A 12,757-nucleotide genomic window follows, 5' to 3' on the forward strand; every position below is an offset into this window, starting at 1 on the left:
ATTTTATTTATATGGCCAAGCTTGAGTTTTCATGCAACTTTTAAAAGAAGTTGATTATTATTTCAATGCAGATAGGATCTATTTAAAGAGTTGGGGTATAATCCAGATAAAGCTAAATACATTTTTTTCATATATTTAAACATTTATAGAAGTTGAATTTACTGGTACTTAAAATTGAAGGGATTGTGCTCTTTCTCTGGAACAATGTGTGTAATCTACAAATTTAGTAAAAATATTGTCCAGGATCCTTGGTTTATAGGACTAAACCTGTATTTCCTATTGAAGGGTGAAGTAAACAGTATTTTAAATTACTGTACTGATATAAAATAGACACTGTACATACAGACACACACACACACACACAGACAGAGAGACAGATTAATATTGACTGGCTTTTAATGATTATGTGTTAGAAATGCGCTAACAATTACAAATTTTAATAGCAAAATAGTTTTGAATATTTAGAACAGCCTGTGTAAGCAATTTGTATTAAGGTGTATTCTGATTTTATGTAGTAGCTTTAGCCTGGTAGTGTGGGGTCACTCTTCATGGGATAATGCACAGGGACGCTCTCATTTTCAAAAGAGAATCTTGTGTTAGGACTAAGCAGTATTTCAATGCATGCTTGTGTAGCTAAAATCCCAGAGATAGTTAAATGACACCTAATGCAGTATTTAGTCAAGGGCACTATTGTTTGGTGTAAAATATCTGAATGATCTGAAATGCAAAATGCTTATAAACAGCAGAGGTTCAGATGCTAGAACATTTAATACAGTTGAAATGCAGCAAAATACTGTGTTTCTGTGCAAAGCAGAAACACATATGTTGTGATAGGAAATTATTAGACTTGGAGGATATTATTAAGAGTTTTTCTCGCTATTCAGAGTTGGCCCTTCTAGTAGGCAAGATGAGATGGCATACCTCATATGGCAGATAGTGAAGTTTAATTAGAAATCAGCAAATTGCCGCTTATTTTATTATGATGCCAGTTGTTACGAAGGGCATCATTTGAATTTTCTTTCTTAGGCACCAATATGACTTCTCCGCACATATTAATAACATACACTCCATGTTCCAAAACCTTGCAGGACTCGCTTCTACTCACAGAATTCCATCCGTGTAGCGTATGTGCTTTCTGTTGTCAGGATAAAGTCCATGCATTAAATAGGGGATACTGTGTATGTAACATTTTTGATCACTGAACCATAATTAAAGGGGAACTTGCAGGCTTTTACATTTACTGAAGAAAGAGGTGTTCAAGGTACTCCCCTAGCAATTAATCTTGTGGCGATATTAGAGTTTGTTGGAAAGTCTCTATCTCTTCCGTACTTTTATCCCCCTTACTCTGGGTGTTCCCCCTCCAATAGCATGGCATTCAAGGAATTAAAATGACTAAAATGCTTCTCACATCATATAATTTACTGTATGGTTATAGAGGATTCAGGGTGAAAAAGCAGTAGTTTGAGGTCATAAATGAGAGTCATTCTGACTAATGTGTGGGATAGAAATTTAATTAATAAATAATGGAAAGCCATTTCTGACCTTCTGTCAGAAGATGCAGTGTTTGAGCAAGGAAACATAGCTTCTTGTACCCACTGACTAAAAATTCTTAACAAAAGGCCAGGTATTTATAGGAAATATGGCTGTGGAATTAATGCAAGTACATAACAGGAACAGTATTCCAGTTTAGAAGGTAGGCAAGTCAAGTCATCCTGTTGTATATTCACTGTCTGTTGGTATATTTCTCTTTTAGAAATGGAGGCTGACTGGTCCAGTGAGATACATGAAGTATCTTATATAGTTATAATTTCCATGAGCCAGTTTCTTAAATAACTGTGGAAAATACTACAATTTTGAACTAGATAATAAAATGTTTTAGAATCCTAGTTAATAGATGATCTTTTATCAGTTGGAACTCCTAAGAGCCTCTGGAGTAAAATAAAGAGTTGTTGATTGATAAGGGAAAGATTTATTTCTATTGGGATGATTCCTTTGTTGTCCCCCTTGAAAGGAAAGGCTACTTCTGTTTGAACCGGGATCCATGCTGGAAGAAGTATTAGGGCAGGAATTTCACTGATTCCTCCTTTCCTAGCAACTTTGAACAGCATTCTCACTGTTTTGGAGAATCCTGAAACCTTCCAGAGCAGAGCTTTTATGACCTTGGGGAGACTGCAGGTAGAATCACAAAAGTGTTCTGTCTTTTCCATGGGATCATCCAGTTAATAGAATTTTGTTCTCTGCAATTTTAAAACCAGCTCCTGCAATGTAGATTAGGAAAAATGTGGTCACCCATTTAAGTTAAAACATTGTATAAATTGTACCTGTTTTAATTGGGTTTTAATTTTTCTACTGCTATGTTATCTGTATTTTAATCTTCCTGGTTTGTGACTATAACATAAAACTAAAAAAAACCCCCCCTATATCCAGCCCAACATCTTTGTGTGCTTTAACTAGCATTAGCAAGTATGCCTATTGATAATTGATAATAAAGTTGGTACAGAAAATCCAATATATGTAGTTCTCATCTAATGCTAATTTATTGATTATTTAACCCATGAATTGGCAGGGCTGTCTGGAGCAAGTGAGTGATCTGCCTCCTTGATGCTCACTGCCTCTGCCCATTGCATCTGCATAAATCAATAGCCCAAGAACCCAGCGTTTGAATTTATGGTTTATTGTTGGGTTCAAACTTGGGGGCGGGGTTGTCCCTAAGCCCAGAGTTCTGCGGTTGCACATTGCATCAAACAACCTGGGAAGCAGGCTTTCCTGTGTTGTTGGTATGGAGGACACAAATTGAAAGTGGCAAGCATATACAAAGCAGTGCACCTGCTTGTTTATTAGGTCCAAACCTGGTCAGTTGTACCCCAGAAATATTGGTATAATCACTTGGGACTGCTGCGCACATGAGTGTTTCAACATCAAGAAGCCCCCTACAATTAATTTTAAACTGTTGGTGGTTTACCCCTTAATATTGATAGGAAATTATAGGAAGCTGTAGCCCTTCAAGTCTTCATATTATATAGAATCTTGGAATATAATCATATTGTTGATGGTCTAGTTCAAGTTTATTTTCTACTGTTGTAGTATTTAATTTGCTCTTCAGATTGACTCCAGCTAAAGATATTCTGTGGTTTGGATTTTGCAAGGAAATAATAAACCTGAAATGTTACAAATACCAAGTTATCAGTTTTTACTTCCTATTTATTTTTAGAAATAACTATGTATAGTTATTTACTTCAGCATTTTTAATACACCTATGACCTTACAATTTGGTAGTAAATATAATTGTAAATGAGGAATTGGCCAGTATCAGGATTTGAATTCAAAATGCCAAGTGGCAAGAACATCAGTAATAAATCAATAGCAAATATTCAGGTCATGGAAAAATACTGAATATTCAGACAAGGAATAAAGTAAATTAGACAGTAATTCATTGAGTCAAACTATATAGCATTAACCATTTGACAAAATTGTAAAAAAAATGCTCTTAAAATTTTACATGACCATGTAACTATTACAGATTACAGTGCTACATTAAAATAAATTTACTTCGCAGTATACTACATTACTTCCCCAAAAGTTCTTGAAAAGCTTATCTGCCCCCAGAATCTTTCTGTGTGTGACTTAGGAGCAGTTTACTTATGGAGTAGTTAGCCCCTTAAAAGCAATTCTGTACAGGGTATCACTGGTGTATGCATTGTTAACTCATAGACAAATTAGAAAGTAGTTATTTGTTCCAGATTCTACTGCTATTCTTCATATGCAGCATAAAACAAGAATTGACACTGTATGCTATGTCTTTCTCTATTTCAAAGCTGTGGGGTTTGAAGGCTAGTCATCAGTATTTGTTACAATTGATGAGAAGTTTGTCCTAGACTTGTGGCCTAGTTTACACAAGCTCACAGTGTAGACGATCAAACCTGAGACCACTAATTGGAGATAATATTTAACTGTTCTCTTCTCCCTGTGCCTGCCCCACTCCCAGCCCCCAAATTCATATTCATCTGTCCCTACAAATAGAAGGGTAGGGTAACTGATAAGGGAAGTGAAGCCAAACTTAGAACCATTCTCCAACATAGCTAGTTTTCTGTGTGTAATGATTGTATAATTCAAAATGGCACACTAACTTAGTCCAAATTTACTCACATACAGTCCAAATTTACTCAGTTCAGAAATGGTTTTCCTATGAGTGGATTGGATCTTACTAAATTGTAGCTCCCCAGGTTACTAATAAATATAATAGGATGCAGTTCCATGCAAGTTTAAATGGAAAAAATCCTGCAGCTCCTAGCATTCCCAGCATGGCTGGCTGGCATTGTGGCATAAAATAATATGGGTGTTTTCTGGATATGCCTGCCCATCACTCAATTAGTTCTTTATGGTGGAACATTGGATTCTGTAAAGGGCCTTACTTAACTATTTACTTAAAATGTATTTCTGGCATGCTCTACCATTATGTTGCACATCTTGGAAATGAGAATAGAAGCAGCTTGAAACACAAGTTAACTCCTTTTCATGCTGTGCATCTTTAACAACAAAGTCTCTTGACATAATTAAGCCCATTCGGAGCTTTACACCAACTCAGACCAACCCCACTCAACTCTTGCTAGTGTGTGTGAGCCAACGTGTGCTTCAAAAGGTACAGCCTTCTGTACTTCATCATTTTTCCTGTTACACATGGAGGAGGGCTACTGTGTCTTTTCTCCTTTGCTTTGTGTGTATTGAGTCAACATGAAAATATTACTAATACAAGAAGGCTTACAGATCTTTACAGTTTTCCACATGGGCATGGGATATCTCTTTCTCTGAATATATAATTTTCTCTCTTTGTCACTCTCTCAACTCTGCTTTTCTTTCACACAATCTCAAGTGGTTTTGAATACTACTTAATGTGGGGAAATAGCAGATATAACTAACACATCTTCTCATTCTCTGTACAACTTCATGGTAACTTCCATGCCTCCTTTAGCTCAGGTATACACAGATTTTCCCTACATCAGAAAGTTATACTTTTAGGAAAATTGGGATGGAACGATGTATGTGTTGATCCCATCCTACTGCCAAGGAGGTTAAGGCACTTTTTGCTCTCTTGCAATGCACACTGATTGTGTCTCCATAGTAAAAACACAGGGAGTGTTGGTTAGGTTAAGAGACAGTGATTGGCCCCTGGGTACCCACTAAGCTTCAACACTGTGAGGATTTGTACCTGGCTTTCTCACTTAATGGTAACAATTACAGTGCTATAGCACCTTTGGAATAAGTATGTTCCCTGTTTCTCTAAACTTCAGGTCTGCCCTCAAATGAGATATTGTTTAAAACATTATCATTAGTAAAGGTTTAATATGAAGGACAAGGACACCAAGTCCATTTACAGTTCCTTGGTATCCTTTCTCACTAGTAAATCCAGTGAGGTTGTGGGTTTCCCCTTTTCTGCATACTATTAAATCACATCTTGAGCATATTAAAAGTACAGTTAAAAACCCATAAAAATGAGTTAATGGTTCTGTTACGCAAAGACCTGGTTCACATGTCTCAACAACTCATGCTTTGTTAACTCTGGGTAGTTGACAATGAAGCAGGAGCGTTTCAAGTTATGGGCATTTCATTTTTGTTTGCTATGTTATTTTTTTGTGGCAGTGAAGCAGGACAAAGAATAAATCAGAAAAGAGCCGCACTCACAAGAATAAGAAAAGGTATAGTTCTCCAGAGCACACAATGCCATTAACATGATAACAGGTTGCAGTGGTTAGCCCAGCACAAGAAAGAAAGGCCTACTCCTGGCAGGAAGATAGAGTCCGGTGATTAGGAAGCAGCTTCGCTCTGATTTCGCATTCTGCAGTGCTTATCACTCTGTGTTGACATGGATTAATTATACAAGTCAATGTTAATTGCCCTGATAATGCCTTCAGTCTACTGATAATGCTACAGTATTTCATGGAAAGAGTTGAAATTGGTTTATGATGTTTGGCTTATTGCAGTTCTGTGTTGCATGAGTCAGTAGAGCACCAGTTCTGACAGGGGACGTTATATTCCACACTTCTGTGACTGTATTATTTTATTTGAAGTAGAGAACTATAGTCTCAATTAGACATGAATTTTTCCCCCAGGGCAAGATGGCATTGGGAATGGGTCACAGCACTTGTTTTTGCTTTCTCAATTGCATTATCATTCATAGAAGGTAGTGGCCAAACCAGGAGATCCATGTATTTGGATGCTGGAGTTCTCTGACCAGTAGTGGCCACTGCCCCTCAGTACTGGTGGGACAGCTAGTTATAAGTGAAGCCAACTAAACATCTCACTGATTTATTCCTTTGCGCCCACACAGAAAGGTAAAATGGAAGGCGCTTACTATTAAGATCATGTCTGACAGCATAGCATTTTGAGGTGGGAGGGAATCTACACAGCAGTAATATATAGTACTCCTCTAAGACTGTAATTCTCAGCTCCACTGGCAATCCTATGGCTCAGGAAAGAGAAATGGAGGCATGCACACTAATGTAAAGCTCTTTATAAAGCAAAAGAGGTGTTTTTTTTAGGTGGGTGGGATTTGCAAGATAAAAGATAGATTTATATAGAAACATCGAAACAGAGCAAGTCAGAAGGGGCCTCCCAGGCCTTCTAGTCTGACCCCCAGATCCAGCCGGCTCCACTCATGACATGCCTACCATGTGCATGTCCAGCCTATCCTTGAACACTTGATGGGGTTTCAGTCACCTCCCGTGGAAGCCCATTCCATACCCTCAGGGTCCTAACTGCTAGGAAGTACTTCCTGGCATCCAAATTGAGCCTTGGTAACGCTGAGCTTTGCTCCATTGGAACACATCCTGCCCTCCTCCACAGAGGTAAACAGGTTTCTAGCTACCTGTGTGTGACACCAATTCCAGCCTGGCTATATCCTTCCTTTAATGTGGAACCCAGAACTGAACACAATACTCCAGTTACAGGCACACAAGAGTATCATCAAACCATCTCTCTCGAGATTGTAAGACAGACAGACAGACAGACAGACAGACAGACAGATCATAGAAACAGTCAAAAGTCACAGGAAAAAAAGCCAAAATGACAATTTAAAGGTATAGACCTACTTGTGCTTTGACAGAAATCACAGCATCCGGGCTAGAGCAGTTGGGAATTGTAGAACTTTTATTCTGTCACACAGGATTGTGCGCTAAGTTATCCTCTGTGTCCTTCAAGACACTTTCCCAGTTGCTAAGTGCCAACTTAGATGAGCCAGCAGTTGCCAGGTATCGGAAGTTTCAACCTGGACTCCAAAAGTTGAGGAAAAGTTGTGTTCCATTTGCACTGTTCTCATTTAGTCTTACTAAATTGGAGGCAAGTGCTATGCAGTTCCTCAGGGTCAGGTTCCCAATAGTTTTTTCACTGAAGCAGCTTGTTTTTGCAAACATTTGTGTAAAGAATTCTGTAGACTCTGGCTATTGATATTGCAAAGATCTGGATGCATTCTAACCTATGGGAAAAGCACCTTCATTTAGCTTTTATTACCACAAAATATTTAAATTAGTAATCAGAGCATCTGTAACAGAGACCATTCAGACAGCCTATTTTCTACCTTCTTGTTAGGAATCTAGCAAAATAGTTGTTAATGATGTTTGGCTAGGAAAAGAAGAGCAAATATTTCCGTGCTTATAATGTTAAAGAATTGAATTTCTGAAAAGCAGGAGCTGAACTGAAGCAGTGGCTCTGTTGCCTAGAAGAGAATCATAGAATAGTAAAGTTGGAAGGGGGCATGAAGGCCATTGAGACTAACCCCCTGCTGTTGCAGGACACCAGGTTACATCATCCCACTCAGATGGCTGTCCAGTTTCTTCTTGAATGTGTCTAGTGTGGGAGAGCCCACCACCTCTCTAAGCAGCTGGTTCCACTGTCGTATTGCTCTGACAGTGAGGAAGCTTTTCCTGATGTCCAGCCTGAATCTGGGTTGTCACAACCTGAATTGATTATTCTGTGTCTTACACTCTGGCATTAGCAAGAAGAGATCTTGACCTTCTTCTTTGCAACAGCCTTTGAGGTACTTATAGAGGGATATCATGTCTCCCCTCAGTCTTCTCTTCTCAAGGCTGAACATGCCAAGTTCTCTCAGTCTCTCAGAAGGTTGAGGCCTTGCCTGGTTCTGTAGATTCCAGTGTATCACTGCCACAGATCCCCAGAAGAGAAGGTGCTCACCATTGGGTGTCATTAGCAGAACTTCCTTTGTAGAAGCAAGACCATAAAAGATCAGAACTGCACATTTAAAAAAAAAATCATTAAAGCTGGGAATGAATAAACATTCTATTCAAATATTTCTTTTTAAAGGAGGTATCAAGTCAGACTTATGGGGTAGTGCTTGAAATGAAAATTTTATAATTTTGGAACCAGGCTTATAGGGCATACTCACTCTTACCATCCTGATATTATGTGTTTGCTGCCTTTAGCTTTTACACACAGACAGCTGAAAGTTATTTTAGTCTCAATGCCAGAAGCACAATACTTTCAAAAAGGCAAAATTTTAACTCAGAAGATAAAGGCTAAGTAAGAAAGTAATGTCTTCAATTCAAGAAGCAAAAAACTTCTATTGGTCACAAGTACCATAAATCAGACATCCTGGCCCATGCTTTGGACTACTCTATAATTTTGAGCTAGATTAGAGCTTTAGCAGAGACTAATCTTCTGCTTTCAGTACAGTCCATAAAAGTCAATTATTTGTGGGTAAACTGGCAAGCCAGAAGCAGAAAGAAAATACCTTCAAGAAAATAGTCACTGTATGAAAAAGCAGGAATGAGAAATTTTGAGGACACAGTAAAACTTTCTTTAGGTTACCTGTACTGTAGAGATTCTGTTCCCAAGCCTATAAAGTTTGGGGGATTTTGGGGATAAAAAAAATGCTACTTAGGCTTATGCACTGGTCTTGTCCTTGGAATTCTGTTTTTTTTTTAAAGTGACCCTAACTCTAGCCATTGGTCCTGTATCTGAGGGGAGTTTCAAAAACAGTTTGGTCTGCAGCATGGAGGGGTATGGTTTTCAGGAAAATACATGTCAAAGCCTTCCGTCAAAAGCTTCAACTGGAACTAATTTGGTGGTTCTTTGTGTTGTTTCTCATGCAATAAGTAGAAGGTCACATAATAACCTATCCTGCACAAAGCTAAACAGTGTGAAGTGTTCATGGAGAAACTCATGACATGCCCACCAGACCCTACCCCCTTTTAGGTGAAATATTGGCATCTTTTTCCTCCCTGCCATGCCCACCTTTAGTTCCCACCAGGGTGCATATTTTGTACTTTGTCTCAAGCCTCTAGGTAATTAGAGGAGATAACTCAAGAAAGCCACAGTCTCTTATACTGAGGGGCTAAATGGACAATAAATTTCACAGCTCTGGAAGTGTTCATGATAAAAAAAGTTTCTTTATACTGAACTTTTGCCATGACAGAACTTTTGATTAGACCCATGGGAATCTTTTCCATTCTTAAAACAACAACATTCTTAAAAACCATCTATGACCCATATAATAAATGTCCAGAAGTACTATGCAGAGAGCCTCCTGAAATATGGCTTGTAGGAATTACAAAAGCCATTATCATGATGGAAGCTTGTGTTACAGCATTGGTCATATAATCCATTATCCTTGCCTGTTTTATGTAACTGCACGTGCTCATGGCCATCCTGTGTTTTTCCTTAACTCTTTCTCCTCATCTTCTACTCTTCTGTATTTTGACTATAAGAGCTTTCTGGTTTTATTTATATTTAATGTACAATATGCTGCATTAATTCCATGCCTTTCCATGAAACATACCCAATATAATCCACAATAAAAATAATCAATTTTAACTCTCATTTATGGACTATTTGGATATTCAAGCAAGTATTTTAATAGGTGGTGGGCAGTGAGAAATGTGAGCTCAAAACTTAGATCAAGAGGAGTACATCTTCTCCCCCCGCCCCCATCCCCATTACTGGTTCTTTTTGGGAGGCAATTGGACCTTGGCAACTGTGCACAACTTGGCCTATAAGCATTTTATAAGAAACCGGCTTACCTGCTGGAAAGTACTAGTTGCCTAGGCAGAACTGCACATATTGGACAGCAGTAGAGAGAGCACTTACAAAAGGAGCCCTCCATTTCAAACATACTTGCACAATTTCCTGGGGCTGCAAAAAAAAGGGTGCCAAACCAGTGATGGTCACTCCCAAATGCTGCTTGGGCATTGGTAGAGGTACAAGTCCCTGGTAATGGCAAGAGCATGACTGCAAAAAACAAAAACAAAAAAACAGTAGGAGTTTTTGCTTCTTTTGCTGAGCAGCTTGCTAACTGATCCCTGCAACCTACAATGAAATTGCTCTGAGGGGTTTGTATGACCCATCATGGCACGAACAACCTATAGAACAAGCCATGGGTTCTCAGGCTAACACGTTCCTGAAAAGCAGACCATCCTGTAGGAAGTAGTCTCTTGGTTAGCAGTTAGTTGGTTACTTATAATTTGATTTCAATTGGGTGACAGACCTACTCAGACATAGGCACCTTCAGTAGCAAAGTTTGTATATGAGTATGACCATTAAACGTTAACGTATTTTGGTTTTTGTACCTAAGATGAAAGTGCCTTTCTTTTAGCGTTCATTTTATTTCTCTTCTGTTGTGAAAGCAGGGGGACACCACTTTCATGGAGACAGTATTTCCGTAGTCAGCCAGGGGGTAGAAGGTGCGCTTTGGACTGTCCGCTTAATAGGGAGCTGTATAAGGTGCAGTGGCCTGTAAGTATTTTCTTTGAGCCAGTCCAGGGCAGACAGCAGAGGAAAGGGAAGTTATTGGTGTATAATTTATTCCCCACACCCACCTCCATGCATGCTAGCAATTCAGGTGGTTTTCAAGCTGAAGGGTCAAGTGAATTGGAAAGCACAAAGCATTAGTTCTGTAATTGCTCCCTGGCTAGTGTTGCCACCTGTGCCTACAATAGCTGTCAGTGTGCAAGCTTGGTTCTTTGCTGTATGGGCTCGTAACTTCCTTCCTTTGTTGCTGTTCTTTATTATAGTCGACTCCATTACATTTGGCTGCAGGATACAACAGAGTTCGGATAGTTCAGCTTTTGCTGCAGCATGGTGCCGACGTCCATGCAAAGGATAAGGGGTATGTAAAATGGTATAATGGATGTAATGATGCATGTCCTGATAAGCCACCCTGAAAATTATTTATTTATTTAAAACATTTTTATGCCAACCCCATCACAACGAAGCCTCGGGGCGGCTCACAACAGAAACAAAATACATAAATAATAACAATATAACAATAAAAAAATATTTAAAAACCCCCGGTGCATCTCGGCTAAAAATTTAAAATCCTATAAATACAAATAATTTAACAATTAAAATAAGTTTTAAATAAAAAGGTCTTAGCTTGGCGCCGTCGTTATTTGTTTTTCGGCGCCAGGCTAAGACCTTTTTATTTAAAACTTATTTTAATAAAATAAAATAGGTGGGTGGGTTGCTCACTCGCTCGCTAATCTACATTATTTCTGACAGAGAGAGGTGGCCTGTTTCTCCCTTAATCCTTCCACCCAATGCAGGCATGTATCCATGGGCCTTTGTGGCAGTAGCTCAACAGACGGTTAGCGCAATAGAATTTATTTTGGTCTCTAGTTAACTCACACAATCTCAATGAAAGGGGTTTTTAAAATTAAATTTCTACCAATCTCCCCAAAGGTGAAAAAATATTAAATATGCACAAGCCTCCCCAGGGGTGGGGAGGGAGGGAAATGGTGTTGCAGTCTAGGGAGGAGCTGAATAAATTAGATGTAAATTAACTAGTGTTATTTCAAGGCATAATACAGAGGGGATGTCATTAGCAAGAGTGAGAGGTGCAACTGGGTTTTTCACTGCTATTGTCAGGCAGCTCTGTAGTCCTTTCTAGCAAACTTTGCACAAACTATCATCCTGAATTTGCATGTTACAACAGGCCACCCTGAAAACAGCCATCCAGAAGAGCAGCAGTTGAGTTTAACTGCATGTGGCAAATCTATGCATACACCTATAGAATTCTTCAGATTGTGACCAATTGACAATACATGTAGTTACAAGGTTATGTGTGTTGGTTATGTTTACATGCTCAGATTTGTGTAAACCTACAACCAGCTAGAAATAATGGCCTTGAATTTTTAGAAGACTGTGGTTTTAAAATTTAATTACAATCTAAAATGTGTAAACATCTCTTCTTTGAGGCAAATATGGATCTGTTTAATGTCTTTATTTTATAATTTTATTTTAGTGGACTTGTGCCTCTGCACAATGCATGTTCCTATGGACATTATGAAGTTACAGAATTGCTGCTGAAAGTAAGTTAAAGGGAATATATTTCTGATGACAGTTATGCTTTGTAGTATTCATGTGTTGTATACTATTCTCTGTTGATTTGTATTTTTAAATAACATTTTGTAAACATTTTGTAATTTGGAAACTCTGTGGTCCAAAATATGGGATAGAAATATTTTAATAAGTACACTTTGCTGTATTCAGCAGGTGTTGGGGACAAGATTAACCTCATGGGAATTTCTTCCTGTTTAGACAGTCAAATAAGAGAATAATATTTCAGGGACATCCAGTTCCCTGTCGGATTCATTTTACAGGAAATCACACATGAAACTTGTGATTAAACAAAGTCTTTCACTTATGTGCCACAGCGTGTATTCATTTCTGAAAACACAGTACTGTCTACTACTTTCATGTTGTTGAAATCGATCTTTTATCATCTCATACATATCATCTCAGTCTCATATTC

The 12,757-nt window shown here is 38.4% G+C and overlaps 1 protein-coding gene across 1 annotated transcript in view; it reads left to right on the forward strand.

Annotated features, from left to right (window-relative positions):
- Positions 1–12,757, forward strand: part of TNKS (tankyrase) — a 118,853-nt gene that overhangs the window by 49,206 nt on the left and 56,890 nt on the right. The window contains exons 6-7 of the mRNA XM_044418938.1: positions 11,019–11,113; positions 12,248–12,314. Of these exons, the coding sequence (XP_044274873.1) occupies positions 11,019–11,113; positions 12,248–12,314 (162 nt within the window). The remainder of the gene's footprint in view (positions 1–11,018; positions 11,114–12,247; positions 12,315–12,757) is intronic.

The sequence above is a fragment of the Varanus komodoensis genome, unplaced genomic scaffold (assembly GCF_004798865.1).
Source record: "Varanus komodoensis strain SLA01 unplaced genomic scaffold, ASM479886v1 scaffold94, whole genome shotgun sequence".
NCBI lineage: Eukaryota > Metazoa > Chordata > Lepidosauria > Squamata > Varanidae > Varanus > Varanus komodoensis.